The following is a 22,955-nucleotide window of genomic DNA, read 5'->3' as shown; positions in this document are numbered from 1 at the left end:
TGGAGATTTTTTTTCTGTCCTTTCTAGCAGAGAATGAACAGAAGTTACTGGATAAATGCAGACAAGACTTTGGTCCTTTCAAGGCTCACTTGAGATTGAGGATGTTGGTCACAAGTTTATTGCTACTGTAACATGTTTTAATTGTGAAACTACTCTGAAGACTTCCTCCCTACAATAAATTCCATTGGCCAACCCCAATTTCCTATTTTAAATAAAGAAACCAAGCTCGTTTTCAGGAGGGAGGAGCAGAACAGGTGGAATGTTATTGCTCTAGGGCTGTAAGTTTTCTAATGAGATTGGCAATACTTTTCTTTGTCTGTTTAACTTTTCCAGAAGCATTGTTTATTGAAGGTGTTGGCTAAAATCTTGATCCTTGGTAGGGTCACTTTGCACAGCTCATACAGAGCAAAGCAGCGAGAAAACAAGATGCGGACAGGGCTGGTAGGCATTGCCCCTTGCCCAATACTGCTTGTGGGTTTGTTGCTGCCAGTGTTACAAAGAACAATTTGATCACCTGCCACCTGAAAATGTCTTAAACTTGGGCATCCAAAAAGTCAGGAACCCGTAATCACTAGTCCCACTTGAAAATTAGGCCTGTATATAAAGCCTGTGTGTTCAGGCTCCCAGCTCCTGATTCAGCTATCAATCAGGGGTGTTGCCTCATTACCCTTTCCTTTCCAGTGAGAAACTAACAGTTTTAGTCAGGAATGTACTGTTTCCCTTGCAGTTTTTATAGAGCCTGTTCACATACCTGATTATTTGCATACAGAGATTGATGCTGTTTGCTGGCCTGCTGATCACCAGTTCCTTGGATAATTTAATTTCCAGATGACTCTCTAGTGCCAGAATGCTAAAATTATTCAGACTGCACTTGGAGAAACTGTGTCATTTTGGAGGGAAGAGGAAAGGGTGGTAATGCAGTGGGTAACATTGCCTGTATTGGGTTTCAGAGAGCTTTTGTCAGATGCATGAAGTGAAAGATCAGCTGGCAAGGAGAGAGATGGAAGTGCTATATCAGTGTTTATTTAATCAGGGTGGCCCATTACCAACAATGATAAAAAGGTGAGAATACTTAAAGGGGGAAAAGTATTTATTAAAATGAGCGAGCCATTCTCAGTCTCTATCCAGGCCCATTCTGAGGGTATCAAATGTGCATATGAATTCCAACTCAGCAGTTTTTCATTGCAGTCTAAATAACATCCAGTGCCACTTTATGGACGAACACATTTATTTGGGTATTAGGACATAAGCTTTCCCTGAGCTACAACTCACTTCCAAAGATGCGGAAGAGAAAAGAAAGTCTGAAAGAAAGATACAGAGATGGGAGCATGACGTCAGTGCTAATTAAATCAGAGTGGATGTAGCTGATCTCCAATAGTGGTGAGAAGTCGAGAATACAGCCAGTCTCCGACTTACGACCACCTCCACTTACGACCAAAGCGGTCATAAATTCGGTCCCCGAGTTACAAACGCGATCCATGCTTACGAACAGCATGGTCGCTATGTAACTCAATGGGATCTGAGTTACGAACACTTCGAGTTACGGCCAACTGTTTGGTCCATAACTCGTTCGTAACTCGGGGACCAGCTGTATTTGAAATTACCTATTATAATGTGAGAATCACTCCATGTGTTTGTTTAGACATTGGTTCAGGGTGTCAATTTTGTTTTTGAAGGGGTATTTCGGCTTAAGAATGGCAATTTTCATGTCCGAACTGAAGCAATGTGATCACATGGCTTAATATTAGCATGGCATGGAGTAATACCCACCCTTATGTGCCATACCATCCAATATGCAGGCCTAACAGGCCTCATTGTTTCCTTCTCCTAATCTCATTTTTGTTTTCTTCCATGTGACCTACTATGCCTGGAAATCCTTTCCTGGCCTGTTCTGACACGCATCCAGCTTCACCTCCTTAAACCACATTTCTTTGATGAAGTCTATAAACCCTCATTCTCTTCATAAAGGAGTGTTACTGAAAAAGAAAGGCAACTGACCAAGGATAATTACTCTATACCATGGTAAATAAGACAAAATGGTCAGATATCCTGGAAAGACTAGAGAGTACAGGTTGAATCTCTCTGGTCCAGCTTCCTCGACAATTTGCCGGACAACGGGAGGTCCCCCGACACCAGCCCGTCAGACCGCTGTAAACTCTTTTGGCCCAGATGGGCTGTCTGCCAACCAGCCCCAGCTCTGCTGCTGAACAGCATGCTGCCCCAATCGGTCTCTTGCGATCCCAGCCCCACTTCTGGGCAGCACATAGCCCTGGCTACACTGATTCTGCAGGATTGCCATGGCCCTGGCCAGCTTCCCCTCCTGAGCAGCTGTGCCTGCAGCCCCGGCCTCACTGACGGATGGCAGGCAGCCCCAATCACGCTGCAGCCACAGCCATCTGAGCTGCTGTGGTCCCGGCGACACCCAGGCAGGCTTCCCCTCAAGGGCTGCTATGCCAGGTGTCAGACTGCCCAGATCACACTCTGCACAGGCTGCTGCAGTCCTGCTGCTAGCAGGCTCCCAGCTGCTGGCCCTCCTGCTCTGGGACTCTCTCATTGAGGAACAACCATGGTCATGCCAGATCACAGATGTTACTAGACCAGAGAGTCCCAGATTTGAGAGGTGCAACCTGGACTTGTATTCCTTAATATTACATGTTTCAGGACATAGATGAACACTTATATTATGACCGTTCTATGTACCGCTCTGATCAATATGTATCAAAACAAAATTAGACACACATAATTTCTATGGCTAAAATTACCTCTGATGTCCTATATACATAATTTATGGTCAATAAATAGTTCAATCATCAACACTTGTATTTTAATAATTGTCATAGAAAAGCAATTACCTTAGAAAATGATGGTATCAAACCAAACAATTTATGTTACAACAATAGGCTAACGTGTCACAGTATTCAGCCCATACATCCAATGTATCTGTATAAGCTGTAAGGCTAAATGCCAGGTTTGTTTTGTTTTTAAGATCATACCAAGCCACTCTAAATGAATAAGTGATAGAAACCAATGGCTGACTTTTTGTAATAGATGCTTGCATCACTCACAAAGAATACAGTGATTTTATTTTAAAAAATTCTGGAGTTCAGTAAACAAAGAACGATAAGAGATTACTTAGAAGATGGTAAGTCTACAGAATTGCTTTTTCCTGTTAACCTTTAACAATGATTCCATCCTGTACATGATATTCATTTTGTTCAGATAAAACATATTATTCAGTTACAAAAGATAACTAGCTTAGAACTTGTTCTAATCTCTTCCTGGTTGCAAAAATCTTATCTTCTTCGCAACTGTATCTGTGTAACCTTTTGCAAAACAAAGTTGTTTGCTTTTGAGAATAATCTCCAGCATTCTTCTCTGAAAAGGCTCATTCTATCCTAAGATCCACTCAGCACAACAGACCATTGCCACTTAAGTGGTAACTAAGTAACTACATGCTCATTTCCTTGATCTGGCAGGTTAGTAACCTAGCACAAGGTTATTTATGAAGATGACTCACCTGCATGGCTACTAAAACACTGATGATATGCAGAAGAAAAGGTATTATTCAGCTATAGAAAAAAATGTCAAAAGGAAAGCACAATATTTCTGCAAAATAAAAATAAACCCCTGTTCTGTGCATTTGAAATTGTCATTGTGAATGGGGAAAGAGAGGAGGAAAAATCATTGCCAAACTATAGTGAAGACAACTACTTCTAATGTATTTATTATACAAGGCGGTGTTGTTTGTTGTCACTCATTCTGCTGTGATAAGTCATGCAGTAACAGGGCTTATAAAACCTAGGGCAGCAGAAACAGGAAAAAATACAGAACACTCTCATTGTTCATGGCAGAAACCAAAACTGCAAGGAAGGCATTTCAAATTGCAGTATGTATTTACAGTACTCATTCTACTCCTCCTTTCACCCACCTGCTGTATCTTTCCATTCTCCAGTAACAGATGCTGAAATTGAGGAAACCAGTAATGCTGGTACCAGAGCCTGCAACCCAGTAGGGTTAGGTATGCCTACTCAAAGTAGTGAGACTCTGAGGGTATGTCTAGAGTACAAGGCTCTGTTGATGGAGCCATGTAGAGGAGTTTACTAGACATAGGAAAACGAAGCGGCAAAATGGCCGCCGCGCTGTGCCGATCAGCTGTTTGGCAGCACAGCGCGGTAGTCTGAACGCTCCGCGGTCGACAAGGAAAACCCTTGTCAACCGCTCCATTATGCCTCATGAAATGAGGTTTACCGGAGCGGTCGACATGGGAAACCCTTGTCGACCACAAAGCGTCCAGACTATCGTGCTGTACCGCCAAACAGCGCGGTGGCCATTTTGATGTAAATGAAGTGGCAATTATTTATAGGGCTCACCAAGCGGTGGCGAGCCCTGCTCACCAGCCGCAAGGAAGCACACGCTGAGTATGCGCTGACCATGCTGCACAGCCCCTCCGGCTTAAAATCTACTTGCTCGGGCGAGTAGATTGAATCATTTGTCGAGCCCTGTTTATTTAAATCGCCACTTCATTTTCCTGTGTCTAGTAAACTCATCTACATGACTCCATCGATACAGCCATGTAGTCTAGACATACCCTAAAACTCCAAGGCCAGAAGGGACCATCACAATCATCTAGTCAGACCTCTTCCACACTGCAAGCCACAGTACCTCACTCACCCACACCAGGGCTATGTCTAGACTGGCCCCTTCTCCGGAAGAGGCATGCAAAGCAGGCAAGTCAGAATAGGGAAATCCGTGGGGGATTTAAATATCCCCCATGGGATTTAAATAAACATGGCCGCCGCTTTTTTTCCGGCTTGGGGAAAAGCCGGAAAAGAGCGTCTAGACTGGCGCAATCCTCTGGAATAAAGCCCTTTTCCATAGGATCTCTTGCAAGTAGGAATAAGAGAGTCTCCGGAAAAGGGCTTTATTCCGGAGGATCGTGCCAGTCTAGACGCTCTTTTCCCGCTTTTCCCCAAGCCGGAAAAAAAGTGGCGGCCATGTTTATTTAAATCCCGCGGGGGATATTTAAATATCCCCCGCGGATTTCCCTATTCTGACTTGCCTGCTTTGCATGCCTCTTCCGGAGAAGGGGCCAGTCTAGACGTAGCCCAGTATTACACCCATAGCTTCTTACTGAGTTATTAAAGTCCTCAAATCATGACTTACAGCTGTCAAATTACTGAGAATTCATGACTGACACTGCTTTAAATCTTCAAGGGTATGTCTACACTGCACCATTATTTCGTGATAACTAGCATTATTGTGAAATAACAATGTGAGCATCCACACAGCCATTCCATTATTTCAAAATAATGTTTTCAGAATAATAATGTTATTCTGAAATAAGGTGTGTGTAGATGCTCCACTGCTGCTATTTTGAAATATCCCCTCACCAAGACTATTCTAAGTTATTCCTCCTCCGTGCTTCCCGGTGCGCTAAATCAATATAGCCTGTCTACATTAGGGAAGCCTGCCTCAGCCTAATTTTAAGGCTTCCCTGCAGTGTATATGTGCTGTTTCAAAATAAGCTATTTTGGAATAACTATCGCAGAATAGCTTATTTCAAAATAAGTGTGCAGTGTAGACATACCCCAAGTGAACTGTGACCCAATGCCATGGAGGAAGGCGAACAAAATTTAAAAAAAACCCAAACCCCAATAAGAACAACAAAAAAACAACCTGGAATCTCTGCCAATCCATTTGTAAACTGTTCTTCCAAAAGTGAGATGAGAATCAAGCCTTTTGTGTTAAGTAATTTGGGCATGTAATACATTAAATAAAGGATCTTAAGTCCTTTTGTGAAGTGCCCAATGGAGATTCTTTTGGTGGAAAAGCTGACTGTACATTGAGTAGGGCTTTAAAAAAAGCTGAACTAAAACCCCATGCCTCTCTTTTCCTCCATCTCTGACTCTAACCTACTGTTTCATAAGTCATCTGAGTGATGCATGTCATGTCTTTCGACTGCAATTCTATCCTTCTCTGACTAGCAAGACCCTGGGGGCGCACATGTTATGAACAAACACTCACTTGCATAACAGCTTAGGAACCTCTTTAAATAAAACTTGTTTTAAAGATGCTTTATTAATGAGAGCAGAATGATCAGATGCTTGGGACATCTGACAGTGCTGAGCATTTTAGAAGAGTCTCACAGCATGTAGAAAAGGTGATAAACTAAAAAAAAAAAGGGACCAGCTGTTAAAATTAACGTACAGTCATTCATATAATCCTTGAACTTCTGACTGAATGTACACCAATTGCCATTTGTAACCATGTGGTGGCCAAACCATCCTCAGCTGGTGCCCAGATATCATGGGGCTGGGTGTCTTATTAGAACCTAAATAGGCTAGTGAGTGGAGTGGCCCTCCTTCATCTCAGTGGGCCACAAGATTGTTACCAACACGGTCTCCTGGGATAGGGAAGTTTTGCTAACTGTGCTCGTGTACCTAGAATTTGCGGGATGTGCTGCCTGAGCTGTAGCAGAGCTTTGACTGGATGCAGAGGGAGTGCACGGCTCTCACTGTCAATGCGGTGTGCAATCAGCATGCCCCTCACTTCATGTGCCCTTTGTTTACATGCAAGTCACTTCAGTAATATCAGTAGGAAAAAAATTACACAAATGGAAATCAGCAGAATCTGGCAACCCTGTGCACGGGTAATGGTCTAACATAGAATCCTGATGGGCAGGTTACCCACCAATGACCTAGATAGATTAGCTTGCTAGCCAGGGGCAGTGGATATTGTAGTCAGGGGAAGGCACTGTCTTCCCAAACGGACTCACCTGGCTCCCGCCCATGCTCCGCTGGAGTCCCCCAGAACCTCTTCCCGAGTCTGCTGTTGGGATGCAGAAGCTGGGACAGACAAGCGGGGGGTGCTCCACATGTCCCCCCGGCACTGGGGCCACTCTGGCCATGCAGCACTGGGGCTGGCGGCTCAGCTGCGGGGAGGGACCTTGCCAGTCAGGGGTGTGGGCAGTGCCATGCCAGCTGGCTGGCTCTCTAGACTTTCAGAACTGGGGCAGGCTGCAGCTGCACTGCCAGCCAGCTCTGTTGGGTCAGGGGAGGCTGTGGCCATGCCGGCTTTCTGGAGCTGTGGGTCTGCGGGAGGCTGCGACTGCACTGCTTGCTGTCTCTCTGGGGCTGACTGTGGCCATGCTGCCCGCTGGTTCTTCGGAGCTCATGGGACAGGGGAAACTGGGGATGCTACCCTGGAGTAGGGAGGGGGCAAGGGTCAGCAGTCGTGTTGCAAGGGAGGGAAGTCTGGGCAGGGGCCAGCAATGGCCACAGTCGGGGGGGAGGAGGCCGCCCACCACTCATGTTCTTAGCCTTAAATCATGCAACAGGAGGTTAATTTGAGGCTCTTATATTGTCAAGAATTGTGTAAGATATCAACCACATTCTTGTAAGGTCAGTGGGATTCACCTTGCAGAACTGGAAACACAGCCCAGAGGCTCAGCCATAACCTTAAATTGCCACTTGAACAAAAAATTATTTAATATCACTAGTCCTAGCACCTATCCCTGACGCATTCCTCCAGATACTTCTCAGTTGTGTATTACCTCGTTTATGGTCTTCTAGTCAGTTTTGATTCTGTTTCAAGAACAATTTGAGTTAGTGTCACATAAAGCTTCAAGACACACTCTCCCAAACACGTTAGTAAAATCTAGATCAACACATGTAAAAAGCAGTTGCATTTGCTCAGCCTGCTAAGAGAGTGTTAAGTTGATCCAGTGAGACCACAAGAAGTTATGGAAATGTAAGTTAAAAGTTAAATTGTGTTTAATTTCAGATCTAATACTGGGGCCTGAAAAGCATATTTCAATCTTTTTACTGAATGATGTGTCCACCTAAGACCAGATTTTCAGAGAAACTCAAGATTGCGGGTACGGAGTTTTTGAAACTCTAATTGTGGGTGCTGGCAATTGAAAAATCTAGTCTTAAGTAGAGCTGGACAAACCAGATTTGTTGGCTTGTTTGCAGCTCCAAAAAACCCTGCACCCCCACCAGGGCCGGATTAAGGGGGGCTAGCCGGGCAGCTGCCCAGGGCGCCAACCTATGGAGGGCGCCTGATGGCAGCTGTAAGGTGCACAGCGTGCCGGGGGGTGGGGCAGCGTATGTGCTGTCACCCAGGGGCGGAGCGCCTGCTGCCAGGGGCGCAGGAATGGCTCAAGCTCAAACTGACCCTCACACAATTTCCTTTTGATTTTTCCCATTTTAAACATGTGATTATTTAATAACATTACGAACATTTTGACAGAAAAAGGCATTTAAAAAGAAAAGCTAAACAATTTGGGGGGATTTTTTTAAATCTAGAAACATTTGGTGAAGTCAACAAAATATGTGGGTGTCACTTAGAGCATTTTTTTTTTTACTGAAAATTCCACCTAACTCTAGTAATGATTTTATTGAGAAATCTAGCCCGGGCTGCACAAGGTGTTTGCACTGATGTTTTAATTTGTTTCACTGACTCTGAACCTTAATTTGTTTTTCAAGAGAGGCTGAAGGGGAAAAGTACTCCCAAAAAAGGCTACACTTTTCCAGCCTTTTAAAATGAAAAATAGATCTTTGAAGAATAATGGTTAACAATGTGCTCTTGTTACTCACATTTCATTTGCTTTTCTTGGCACAGTGTATATATCTACAAGGACCTGCATTCTCTAGTTGAATGGAATCCAGCATTTTAAATCTGTGATTAAGCTCATAAAAACTTCATGTTTATTGGATCGCTGGTGGTATGAGTTCTGAAATCCTGTTAATAAAGCCTCAATACATACATGTGTTCCTGCACTAGGCATGGTACTCACACCGAATTCTTCTGCAATACACATCCACTTCATGTTCTAAAGCAGGGGTCAGCAACCCATGGCTCTTATGACTCAGTACGGAACCAAATATGGCTTTTTTGTCATTCCAAAAATATATGCAACTTTTTATATTAAAATGAAAAATGAATAAAAAATGTAAAAATGCATAATTACTCATGTCAAGATAGTCTTTTTTGTCTATTTCACCTTTAACCAGAGGTGAAAGTAAGGTGGTGTGCCCTGGTAAGAACCGGCTGCACTGTGGCGAGAGCTGGGGGGGGGGACTCTGATAATTTGAAGGGGCAGCTGAAGGTACACTGTAGGGGACACATGCACACTCCCAGCCGGGATAATAAGAGGGTCTGGTGGTGACGGATGCCTCTATCTGACCGTGGCGGCTCAGATCCAGTCCCCATCTGACAGCAAAAAAAAATTTTATTAAGCAAAAAAAAATTTAAAAAAATTTAAAATAAAAAATCAGCATGGCCCCTTTAAGACGAGGCTTTTTTGCCAGTGGCCATGTTGTTTTTCTATTCCAGCCACAAGACAAGCCCCTGTGGAACCAGATAAGTGGAGGTGGGGGCAGGGGCTGGGCCTGGTTGATGAGTGAGTTGTAGGGTTGCTAGGTGTCTGGTATTTTCACCTCCTGGCAGGGAAACCCCCCAGAAAATACCAGATATTTTAGGTGTCCTGTATTTTCTGAATTTTTTTTCCAGACAAGAGGCAAAAATGCCAGACCCTCCAGGTCAATACCAGACACCTGGCAACCCTAGCTCCAGGTCCACAAGGCCTTAGTTGGGGCCCAAATCCCATTTTGCCACAGAGCCCTGTTCCTTATCCTGGGGCAGGCCCCATGGTCCAGACCCCTTTTGGTCCCTCCTGCTGTGGCATGTAGAAGGGGAGGTCATGATCCAGCTGCAGTGATCCTGGCCTGGCCCTTTATCCAGCCACTGGAGCCCAGGTGCAACAGCCCAACCCTGGCCAAGTAAGTTAATTCAGCTCCAGGGAGTCCTCACATACTGTATTTCCCACCCGCAGTGCCCTGCCCCGCCTCCTGCACCTCCTACACACCCCAACCTCCTGCCCCGAGCCCCTCACACACCCCAACCCGGACTCCTGCACCCCCACATCCACGAACTGCTCCCCCAGCAGCAGCATATGTCCCATTAAATAAAGTCTGTGAGTACAATATTTCATGTATGCCATTATTAATAATGTCAGTTATCAATAATATTAGTCTATTTCAGTCATGCAAATGAGCATTCTTATACTGGCTCTTTGTTGACCACTTGTTCTGAATTTTGATGTAGTTTGGCTCTTTGGTTTGAAAAGGTTGCTGAGCCCTGGTCTAAAGGCTTAGAAACAATTGGGTATGGCAACGATTAAAAACAAAGCTCATTCCGACTCTCTGAAGGCGGTGAATAATTTGTGCCAGGACTGAGCCCTGGCACTTTTGGGCTTGTTGCACCAATTTTGAAAGTAGAAAAAAAATTGCTTGAGCTCCAGCGTCTCAAAGGCCACGTTGCAGCATGTTCTGCACAAATATGTTGGACTCTGAAAACAAGGGTGACTTTTTGTGAGCTCAGTTTGACAACATTAGTTCCTCTTTCTTTGTTAATGGTTTGATTCAGTCCTGACCCTATGCAGCTATGTGGATGAGCCCACACACTTTCGTGTATCCATATAAGACTTTTTTTCATTGTGGCTCTGGGCCCAAGTTGGAGAGCAGGAGTTAAGTACCTGATAAACTCCTCTGAGCAACAAGTTGAGATTGTAATGGAAAAGCCAATATTCCATCTTCCCCAGTGCACTAGCTGGCAGACCTGGCTGACTGCAGCAGAAATACTGGCAGTGCAGTAAGCATATGCTTCAGCCTGGAAAAGAATGAATGTAGTTACCCTCATCACCACCAGAACAAAAGTGGTAGCGGGGGAGGAATTGTGACTCTGCAGTATAACTTCACAGCTGCACTGCCCTGGCAGAGCTACTATGTGCTACTCGTTACTCAGGACTGAACCTAATGGCTCAGTCTTGCCCTTAGCAGGTATGTTCCCATCAGCTGCTGTGGGATTCACATGGCTAAACCTCATTCATGCGAACAGGGGGAGCTATCCAGCGAATTGGAAGTGTAATTTGGACAACTTTTTGGGGCTTTGACATTTGTTGTTTTTTTACAGTGGTGAAATGGCACGGGGCTGAAAAGGTATCTCCAGAGAAGTGACCAGAAGCTTTGCTATGTGAAAGCTTCTCAACACAAACTCACTCAAAAATGGATGTATCCTGACAAACCATTTCAGCTTTGATCAAATGACTTTTCAACAACAAAAACTCCACTGATAAAAGCGTTCTCACAAGCTCTGCTATTAGAAGTTCATTGGGCAGGCTCCATTCTTGGCGGAGCTACAGAAGTATCTGGGGTAAGGGACAACTTTGTGTGATTTACATTCCCCTCACCACCACAGTTCCACGCAGTAATATTTATAGTCCTTCTCTACCATTAGCCATTTCCCATAGAGCCAAAGTAGAACACAATCCACACAGTAGCCTGGGTCCTCACTCCTCCCTCTTCCTTCCTGTGTCTTTTATTCCCCATTACTGATGAACTAATTGGTTTACCAGCCCTCCCAGCCTGTTGAGTTAATTAATTCACATATCCCCACAGTCAGCCTTCTGCTGGGGAGCTGACTGGTGCCTAAATGATCAAAGTAGGGGCTCCAATGCCAGCTTACAGCACATGAACATATCAAAACAAGCTGAATATTTCTGACATGCTAAATCTCTCCCGGCCTCACAGAGAAGCAGCTCTATGGATTCTGAGGCCTAGGGTACACTAGTGCGAGCCGCCACTTCAGCTATGTGAATGATGTAGCTGAAATCAACGTATATAGATATACTTATTGCATAGCTTCACCATGGTAGGCTGACAACTGATGCTCTCCCGTTGACTCCATCTACGTGTCTCGTTCCGGTGGAGTACCAGAGTCAACAGGAGAGTGGCTCAGCAGTCGATTTCTCACATCTATACAAGCGGCAATAAATAAGCCACTGCTGGATTGATCACTACCTGTTGATCCAGCAAGTAGTGAAGACATGCCCTGAACCTTAGCTGGATTAGGGTATGTATACACTGCAGCTCGGAGCTCCTCCCTCCTGACTCATGTAGACAGACATACTAGCTCTACTTGAGCTAGCATGTTAAACATAGTGGTATGGATGTTATAGTACAGCTGGTGGTGTGTGTCTGTCTACCTTGGCTAGGAGGTGCATTCCCTGCTGCAGTGTAGGCATATCTTAGGTACCTAGATAAAGAATGTTTCCTATCCTGCTAATGAGAAAGAAGCAGCTTTAACTCTATGTCCAGTCTTGGTGACTGAACTCTCAACTCTTTACATAGTGGCTCAAACCAAGAACTTGTACATCCAGTCATGTTTTGAGCCAATTTTCTTCAACTGAGCAAAACTCCAGTTGACATAAATGAAAGTCTTCCTTGAAGAATGGCTACATAATTTTTTCCTGGTGTTACCAAATTTAAAATATTGAAATACAATGCCCTTCTTACGCAGTTGCCTGTACCCTTGGAAAGTAACAGTACTGAATACTCACTGATGAATTGAGCGTATGCCGAAGAAATCTTACAACTTTGGAATCAGAAGCTGGGCATGCCAAAGCCATGTATCGATTACGGAATGTCCCATAGATTTTCAGATGAAATCCAGGCTTCAGAGATTCCTTACCCGCGGAAGATATATCCATTCCATAAGCAGAGAGATCAAAATATAGACTATGAGCACGGATCTCTGGAGTTGGCACCTATAAAGTGCAAGAAAGGGGAAAATAATTAAGAGGTACAGTGAATCTCAGAGTTAAGAACACATTGGGAATGGACATTTACTCTTCAGGAGAAAAATGCTGCTTTCCCTTTATTTTTTAGTAGTTAATGTTTGACACAGCACTGGTAGAGTACCAAAGTCAGGTCCATACAATATCCAAAAAGTTACAGAAGAGGAACAAAAATGCCTCTAAGGGTTAAAATTCTTATGATTTATGAGTAGGCTTGGAAGGATTAGATTTTTTTGTTAGTTGGTAAATGTTCATTTCACTAAACCCACACAAATTACTCAAAAATGTATTCACTGATAATAGCTGAAGTTTACAGATAGGCAAAATATAAAAGATGCTGCTTGAGAACTTAAGAATTTGATTTATGGATATTTACTTTGGATAGTTTCACATTAACATTGACAATTTGTGTTTTGATCTTTATAAAGCTTTAATTTTGTTTAAATCTAAATGTCTGTCATTAAATTATGACTCACTCCCCACATTGTTTGATCCCCCCAAGAATTTTCCACAAGTGTGAAAACACGAAGAGATAAAAATTTAAAAATGCTTAAAAATAAACACTGGTATTAGCTATTGCAATTATAAAAAATAAATTATGCCCAGCCTACTTATAAACTCTCTTCTCAGAGCCTTTGTCCCCAGGATATTGAACAGTATTCCTGAGAGTGGCATAAAGCTTGACATTTCCCTTCCTATTCATTTACACCTTGTTTCTTTCCTTTCAAAGGATGAATGGATTAGCATAGCAGTACTAATTAGCTATGCATGGAAAAGGCAACTGGCACAGTGGGCAATGCATCTATTCTTGTCATCTTCCCTTAATATTCTAGCAGTCAAACTATCCACTGCACATGTGTGACGGGGTGGAGCAACCCCGTCACCCGCCGATGGCGCAAGGGGCGGACGGGGAGACGGGAGCAGGTGCCTCGGGCCGAGCAGCCCCGGGAACGCTGAGAGACGGGGACGGAGTGCGTCATCAGCAAATGCCCAGACGTGCTGATGACGTCACGGGTGCGCCGGGGAGCGCCGGGGCGGGAACCCGGAAGTGCGGGGGAGAGGAGAGCGACCACGGGGGAGACAGTATAAAGGGCACGGGGGCACCAGGGGAAAGGAGGTGGAGCGCGGAAGGGGAAAAACGGCGTGAACCCGGAGGGGGCCGCAAGGGAGGTGAGTGGAAGGGAAACACGGAAGGCGAAGGGCTAACAGGAGCGGAGGGTAACTACGCCGGGTGGTAACCGGCGGCGGAGTGGACCAGACCCAGGGTGGGCCGTGAACCCCAAGTGCAGCGTGTTTGGGGTCTGTGCTCCCCCTGCTGCCACTGAGAGTCTCACTCTTGGTGTTAGGGCCCTGGGTCGGGGTTCAGAGAGAGGGTGGGCCCGGACCCCCCACTCCGCCCAGGAGGCCCAGAACTTAGTGTTGCCCCGCGTTGCCTGGAGGGGCCTGTGAAAGCGGGACGCACGGACTAGACAACACGTGACAACATGGTAATCATTTCCTCTAATTGGTTGGGGTTTTTATGTAATCTTGTTCCATCCTATTTACTGAAGTGGCTAAGAAAGTTTAATAGGAAGCTGTGGGGGTTATCAGTTTTTCTTAATAGTGAGAACAAATGAATTTGAACAGAAGCAACACAATAATAGCAAAAAAAATTATATCTGTTATATAACATTAATAATCTTATGTGAGATATTTATGAGGCAAGAAATCTATTCTGTTTTGACAGGGCTTAACTGGTCACTAAGTTGCTTATAAACGTAAGATCTTCTACTGATGTACAGAGAAGTATCTACAACACATTCACCTCATGTCTGTAACATCTTTAGGACATCTGCAAATCATTTATTAGCCTTTATAAAGTCTTCTAAAATGTACCCCAGACTATAATGCATGACCTGTTTCACTCAGTGGGAAAAAAAGTTTGCAAGCAAACTGCCATGATACCGCAGAGAAGAGTAAACAACTGATAGCAAAGAGTGTTCTCTTTATTACCTGTCTCTGATCAGGCCTCTCAATAGCAGCATTTGCTCCATAAGCATTACAGGATTCCACAATGTAATCTGAACTGATTCCGAGGACTGAGCTTGATTCTCCACAAGATCCATCTGCTATCACAATTATTTTTGGCCACTCTACGGCTATATTCTTCCTTATAAAGTCATCTGAGAACTGAAGGAAATGGAGAGTCGACCATGAGTGTTGCACGTCTACTGGTTACAGTAAAACACAAATGTTAGAACATGGATCTCCTCTGAAAAGCAACAAATGTAAAAAAGCCCCACTTCATTCAGTTGATCTGCTTCACAGTTTCCACCCTGAGTTATTCTGAATATAGACAGGCCAGCCCCGAGGACTTGTCCCAAGACCTAGTCCATTTATTCAAGACTTATTACTCCAGAGATATGCTTGGATAAATGTGAGCAAAATACTGGTCTTCATCTAGCCCAGCAGCACCTCTTCCATCATCAAAGATAAATGATCAGTGAGACACATCTCTGGCATGGGGTGCTATCTGCAGCAATCAAATTTCCCAAATCTGGGGATTTTACTCACATGTGGTTTTGTTTCAACTTTAGCACCAGTGGTTTACCTCCAGCATCTAATAAAGTGATCTCTAAGGCTACGTCTAGATTGGCAAGATTTTGCACAAACACTTTTAACGCAAGAGTTTTTGTGTTAAAATATTTGCGCAAGAGAGCGTCTACACTGGCATGTGCTTTTGCACAAGAGATGTGCTTTTGCGCAAAAGCATCTGTGCCAGTGTAGACGCTCTCTTGCACAAGAAAGCTCCGATGGCCATTTTAGCCATCGGGCTTTCTTGCACAAGAAATTCATGTTGCCTGTCTACACTGGCCTCTTGCGCAAGAACACTTGCACAAGAGGGCTTATTCCTGAGCGGGAGCGTCATAGTTCTTGTGCAAGAAGCACTGATTTCTTACATTAGAACGTCAGTGTTCTTGCGCAAGAACTCGCAGCCAGTGTAGACAGGCTGAAACAGCTAAGTAAAAAATGTAGACAGAACCTTATTCAGGTCTACTGTTATATGGAGCAGAGAAGCATATTACATTCCCTGAATTTGACCCTGGAAATATAACTGCAAAATATTAAAACTTCACATTTCTTGAGAGACTTCCATCAGAGATTTTCAAAGCTCAACACCATTCATGAAATTTAGCATCTCTAACACACTTGGGGAACAGTTGAAAAAACAATCACAGAAAGATAAGGAGCCAGAATCCGATCTCATTTTCAGCCATAGGCTGAAGTAGGGATGGGGCGGCGGGGGTAGAGGGATAGGGGCAACATTCCTAGTCACCTGGCTGAGTGCCCTGGGTTCCAGCTGCTGGCCCCATGCACCAGAATCTGTGCTGCCAGTCCCAAATGTAGGGGTCCCAGTTTGACAGGAGTAAGGGGGATCAGCATCCCATGTTTCAAAATGTTCCCATGCCACTGTTTACAGCATTTAAATCCAGAATAATTATAATGAGAACCTTGTGCAGGATTACAGTGGGATTCTTGTTACTGATGTCTAAATAGTGTTTATGTTATTCTCTTTGCATGGCAGATTAAATGGAATGTAGGATTGGAAGTATTATGACCTAAGGGTTTTTTTTAGTGCTGCCCTTTAAACAACTTCTGTACAAATCAAACATAGCTGCAACAGTTGTTCCCAGGCAATATTCTCATCAAACAGATTGTAAATGGCAAAGTACACTCTACATGGTAGAATTAATGTGTCTGATGGGTTTGAGACTATTTCTGATCACTCATTGCTCTAGTTCACCTGCAATTGCTAAGCATTTCTGTATGGATTGTCAGATAACTCACGTATGAACAAACTTCAATATAAGGCATCTGTAGAAACATCTGATATAATAACATTAGCAGTTTTACCTGTTGCGTCATGGTTCTTATTTGAAACTGCAAGTTAGTACTTCAAGAGATCAACAACAGGGCAAAAATCTTTTTTAGAATGTTGTGAAAAGAAAAAAAAACTATTTTGAAAGATTTATACTCGTGAGATGGAAATGAAGTAAAAATAGCCTGTGTTATGCAGGAGGTTGGATTAGATCATCATAACAGTTCTTCTGGCCTTTGGACCTCTCGGCCAGATCCTCGGTGTAAAAATTAGCAGAACCAATTTACACCAATAAAACCTACAGAACTGATTCTGATTTACACTTTAATCACATAATCATGAATAAAATGGAGGAACGTTTACAATACAATGGGAAAACATTCCGCCTTGGCATAACTTCAGAATCCCTGGAGTACCCCTCACACCAATCTATCGCCGAAAGGGAACATATTCAATTACTTTACTTTTCCAGAAGACTTACCCAGCATTTCCTGGGTCTGGTCCAGGAATGTGTGTAGGGGGGAGGAGGGGAGGTCGTGCAGGCCTCCTCCCAGTGTACCTGGTTGGGTGGGTGGGATTTCGGAAAGGGGCCAGCCTGATGCCAGGGAAACCCAGGGATGGAGATGGGGATGAACCAGGGTGGAGGGGAGGGGTGCTGGAGGACTAGCCTGGGGCTGAGGATGGGGCTGAGCATAGCACAAGCTTCCCCTGTTGGTGGACCCTGTGGTGTCCCTGTGGTACTGATGGGGTGCCTGTGGCTTTTTTGTGTGTTGGGGGGGGGGGGGAAAGGACTGCTGCTATGAGACCAGTGGGTCTGACTGGACCAGAAGGCCAGGGGAGACGGGTTTGGAGCAAGGTGGCCAGTTACTTGGGCTGCTGCAGGCAAGATGGAGAGTAGGGAGGTTAGATATTTAATTTAATAATTGTGTCACCGCACCAAATCTTATCAGTTACAGGATTATTCGATGGTCCCCATAGGCAAGGCTGGCAGCTAGAGCACCCCCAGCCTCACTCTAGGGGAGCCCCCTGCCACCACATGCTGCTGCCTCTCATAGAAAGGGACTCCACAAAGCCAGTGCTCTGGGGGCTGCCCCCACTGCCTCGTGGGTAGGCAGCAAGAGAGGGCAGATGGCTCTGTGGAGCTGGCATGTGCAGAGACCCGGCTTAAAAACTGGCTCCCCACATGAATTGGCTCCCATCTGCCCCCTTTTCTGTGCTGCTGCCTCTGATAGAAAGAGAGCAGAGCGGGGGTGAAGGAGAGGCAAGCAGCTTCACAGGACCCAGTATGCATGAGGAGCTGGCTTGAAAGCTGGCTTCTTGCATATACTGGCTCCCGCCTGCCCCCCTCACCTATTTAATCCCTCAGAGGCAGCAGTGCAGGGATGGACAGACTGCTCTGTGGGATCCGGTGCTCATGGGGAGCTGGCTTTTAAGCCGACTCCCCAGGGGCACCGGCTCCCACTTCCCCCCTTCTTGCTGTCAGGGAGCACGGGGAAAGTATTTGGATTCTGTGTGTGCCTCTCACACCTGGCTGGTGAAAGGAAGGGGGGCAGAGGAGTAAATCATGGAATCCAAGTACTTTCCCCGTGCTCCCTGATACTCAGGGGAACAGGATAAAAAGCAAGCCACACCCCAGTATGCATGGCTTCTGCCCTCTCCTTCTCCCCGCATTCTCCCGAAACAGCACCCTTGAGTATCACGTCCATCCTCTCTCCGGCCCTCACCTTTCCATGTTATGGAAAATAACTGAATTCTAGGCACATCCTGTTTTCCTGGAACAACCAGACCCTGGCCTGGCTTTAAGTTGGGATAAGAGGAAGCTGCATGCCATAGTTGGTAGTCCTACCTCTTACCACTTAGGAGTTCTTGAACAAACAGATTCATAGACAGACACACAAATCTCTAAAATCTATATCTAGATTGATACTGCTGCATCACATCTTTCTGTTCACATAGGGCTAGATGGCATAATCACTATTCATTCTTCCGAGTACCTATCTGTAAAAATAGTTCCATTGGCTTCAGATGGACTGTTCTATTCTCTATGGATTCTTATATTGCACTCATCACCTTCCAGTAACTCATTAAGCCACATGAATAACACACATCATGTGTTTGTCCTCTCATCCCTTCCTACCAGGAGAAGTATATGCTGTGAAGTATCTTGTTTTAGTAGGGTTTTCAGTTATTTTTACATTTTGTTTTGCTCCCCTCCTCTCCTAATTTGTTCTCTGGCTTATCGAAAGCCTATGACAATGGCAGTATCTTATAATTATTGAATATTTCACGTTAGAGATTCCAGAACAATAACCCTACCTACCAAATGTTTGTTAAAACACTTGTATGGTTTGATTTTGCTTTTTATTGGTGATAATGCAAAAAACTTACCAACTGGAAATGCCAGTTTGGCTTGAACTGTTGGTTATTTATATGGTATTGGTACTTGCTTTCCTAGATCTGATATGTACAGAATTCCTAATCAGATATGAAGAAAGTAGCAAAAGAATCTTTGCTTGACTGTTCCTAGTTATTAACCCACTGGTCTTATCTTTGTGTTTACCATATTTGACCTTTCGTTGACCGTAAAGCTCACATTTAAAATAACCTATTTGCATTACCTATGAAAATGGCCAAATAAACCCAACAACTCTAGAGAAACAGAGCCAGCTATCCATGAATAAATATCTCAGAAGATCGTAAAATGTGAGCCTGCATCTTTGGTTTTTATGAGTTGGAGACATTTATTGCTTAGCACTACTACTGCAACAATGGAGTTATTGCTTATATAACCTTAAATGTTCCCATTAGCTTTGTTTCTGCTCTGAATTATGAAGCAACATTTAACTCTCAATTTCTACCTTTGCCGCACTCTGTACAATTAAGGATGTGATTTAGTCACAGGGGTCACAGATTTTGTGACTTAAATGTACTTATGTGACTTCTTTGTCTTTAGACCCTGCCACAACCCCCTTCATGAGGGTCATACTTCCATTCCCCCAGCAATCAGTCTTTCCTCCTCCACCACTCTTACTTTTAGTAAAAAGTCAGACAGGTTGAGGGCTTCTGTGATTTTTTGTTTATTGTCCACATCCTGCCTGTGATTTTTACCACAAGTAACTGTGACAAAAGCTTAATCTTATTCATGATACACATACATTGACCCCAGTGTTCCCTCTAAGCTGTGGGGCAGCACAGTTTCACAGGTGATTAATCAGCCCCGCCCAGTCTGTGCTGCCCCACAGTTTAGAGGGAACACTGATTGGCACCAGGGGCTAGATGTTTGCTCTTTCTTTCTTTCTTTCTTTCTTTCTTTCTTTCTTTCTTTCTTTCTTTCTTTCTTTCTTTCTTTCTTTCTTTCTTTCTTTCTTTCTTTCTTTCTTTCTTTCTTTCTTTCTTTCTTTCTTTCTTTCTTCTACCACCCTAATAAAGATAGAACATTCTAAACATATTAATATGATGTGAAAGGGCCTAGAGGCTCCATTGTGCTAGTTACTATACAAACACAGCAAGAGATACAGAGAGGGAAAGTCACTTGCCCCAAGTCAAAAAGCAAGTCACTGGTAAAGTCAATAATAGACTCAGGTTTTTTTGATCCCACTGGCCATATCGTAGCTTTCTAAAACTAGCTGTCTAAAATGAGCAATAGTGCAAGATCTACCAGAATACATTCTGAAATATTTCATTCCTTAAAGTCTCTTAGCTATAATTTTGTGTATGTGCTAAATTTCATCATGGAAATTTTTACAGCAATAGGAATTAGTTGCTAAAACCAACTGAGCATGTGTAAAAAGGCAAATATGGTGCCTATTGATAAAAAGAGAAATAAGGACAACCCAGGGAATTACAGACAAGTCAGAGATAATGGAGCAAATAATTAAGCAATCCATTTGCAAACATTTGGAAGATAATAAAGTGATAAGTATTAGTCAGCATGGATTTGTCAGGAACAAATCATGTCAAACCAACCTGAGAGCTTTCTTTGATAACAAGCCTTGTGAATAAGAGGGAAGAGGTAGATATGGTATATCTAGACTTTAGTAAAGCATTTGATAGAGTCTCCCATGACCTTCTCATTAATAAACTATGGACATTCAACCTAGATGGGGCTGCTATAAGGTGAGTGCATAACTGGTTGGATAACCATTCCCAGGGAGTAGTTATCAATGGTTCATACTCATGCTGGAAGGGCATAACAAGTGGGGTTCCACAGGGATCAGTTTTTGGACTAGTTTGGTTCAATGACTTCATCAATTATTTAGATAAAGAGTACTCTTATAAAATTTGTGCATGATACCAAACTGAGAGGTGTTGCAAGTGCTTTGAGAGATAGGATTATAATTCAAAATGATCTGGACAAACTGGAGAAATGATCTGAGGTAAATAGGATGAAATTCTCCAAGGAAAAATGCAAGGTATTCCACTTAGGAAGGAACAATCAGTTTCACACCTACAAAATGGGAAATGATTGCTTAGAAAAGAGTACTGTAGAAAGAGATCTTGGGGTCATAGTGAGCCACAAGTTACATGTGAGTAAACAGTGTAACACTGTTACAAAAAAACCCCAAAATATCATTCTGGGATGCATTAACAGGAGTGTTATAAGGAAGACACGAGAAGCAATTCTGCTCTACTCTGAGCTGATTAGACATCAACTAGAGTATTCTGTCCAGCTCTGGGCTCCACATTTCAGGAAAGATGTGGACAAACTGGAGAAGGTCCAGAGCGGCTCATCTAGAGTATGCTAAAGTGTTGAAAGAGGATATGCAAATTCCGATTTGCATATCTTCTTCCAATCTCGCTTTCGAAAGTGAAAGTAGTCTAGATGTGGATTTTTTCGGTAAACACCTCCCTTTTTCGAAAAGCTGTGTAAACCTCATTTTTTGAGGAAAAGCAGCTTTTTGAAAAAGGGGGGGGCGTTGCCAAAAAACCCGCATCTAGACTACTTTCACTTTTGAAAGCGGAGCTTGCATATCCTCTTTCATATCCTGCAGAATTTGTGTATCCTCTTTCAACACCTGAACCCGAGAAGAGCAATAAAAATGATTAAAGGCCTAGAAAACATGAACTTTGAGGGAAGATAGAAAGAATTTGGTTTGTTTAGTCTGGAAGAGTGAGAGGGGACATAACAGCTTTGAAGTACCTTAAAAGGTTGTTTCAAGGAGGAGGGAGAAAAATTATTCTCTTAATATCCTGATTATAGGAGAAGAAGCAATGGGCTTAAAATTGCAGCAAGGGAAGTTTAAGTTGGATACTAGGAAAAATTCCTAGTTGCCGGGATGCATAAGCACTGGATTAAACTGCCTACGGAGGTTGTGGTATCTTTCTCAGGTACATCTAGACTGCAAGCTTTTTTCGGAAGGAGCTTTTCCAGAAAAGATCTTCTGGAAACACTTATTTCAAAAGAAAGCGTCCACAGAGCAAAAGCTCAACAAAAAAGTGGTGTGCTTTTTCGAAAGATAGCATATACATTCATTGGACGCTATCTTGCATTTAAGTTGTAATTAGTCTGGATGGAGTGGCCACAAGGGTACCTGTTTTATTTCCTGGAGTTCTCTTCTTTTGAAAGAACTTCCTCTTCTGCATCCACGCACACCGTTTTCTGAAAAAGCTTTCCGGAAATAGGCTGCTTCCTCGTAGAATGAGGTGTACTGCCATCAGAAGAACCTTTCCATTCTTTCAACTTTCTGTCAAAAGAACTCAATGGCAGTGTGGATGCAAGTATTGTTTTTCCAGGAAAATGGCTGTTTTTCGGGAAAAATGCTGCCGTGTAGATGCACCCTCATTGGAGATTTATAAGAGCAGGTTAGACAAACTCTTGTCAAGGATGGTCTGAATTGTGCTTGGTCCTGCCACAAATGCAGGGGGCTGCACTTGATGATCTCTTAAGGTTCCTTCAAGCTTTATGAGTCTATTCTCCCAGCTCTGGTATTTCTTTCTCACATCTAAAAGCGTTCTCCCTTTATGAGTTCTTCCATGCATGTTTGTCTGTGGCCAGGGTTTTTTCCATGGGTACATTAGTGATGTGTATGCCAATTTTCATACAAATGTCTGAAAGATCTACAGAGTAATCAATACAGTTCCAGAATGGAGAAGGAGAGATGTATAAGAGACAAAAGTTTTTCTCCATCTGAGACTTTTAGTGAGATGGAATAATAATATGGGGAATCTATTTCAGACAAAACGAATTGCACAAGAGAAGACTTGGTTTGCAAGGGGCAAGACTGAGAGGCACTGACTTCAGGGGGAGTTGAATTTGCTCAGTGTAGGACAGGATTTGGAAAATGTCCTGTTTCATGTCAAACTCCTCTGTTATACTACAAGAAATGAACATTAATCATGCTTTAATTTGTCCCCATTAGCTGGAAATTATCCTACATCTAACAAACACAGAGCCTTCCTGTTTTTTTAAATTAAAGAATATGAAATACTGGGCCACAGCCTCAGCTGATGCATAGCTCT

At 43.5% G+C, this 22,955-nt stretch overlaps 1 protein-coding gene across 1 annotated transcript in view; it reads right to left on the bottom strand.

Moving 5' to 3' along the window:
- The window catches only part of LOC102445422 (uncharacterized), a 43,437-nt gene that overhangs the window by 14,095 nt on the left and 6,387 nt on the right, over positions 1–22,955 (bottom strand). The window contains exons 2-3 of the mRNA XM_006122440.5: positions 14,630–14,806; positions 12,401–12,607 (exon numbers count right to left, since the gene is read on the bottom strand). Of these exons, the coding sequence (XP_006122502.1) occupies positions 12,401–12,607; positions 14,630–14,806 (384 nt within the window). The remainder of the gene's footprint in view (positions 1–12,400; positions 12,608–14,629; positions 14,807–22,955) is intronic.

Source organism: Pelodiscus sinensis, chromosome 12, assembly GCF_052426305.1.
Source record: "Pelodiscus sinensis isolate ZL-2025 chromosome 12, ASM5242630v1, whole genome shotgun sequence".
Taxonomy (NCBI): Eukaryota; Metazoa; Chordata; order Testudines; family Trionychidae; genus Pelodiscus; species Pelodiscus sinensis.
Note: the sequence above shows the minus strand (reverse complement) of the source record. Positions and strands in the feature narration are given on the sequence as shown.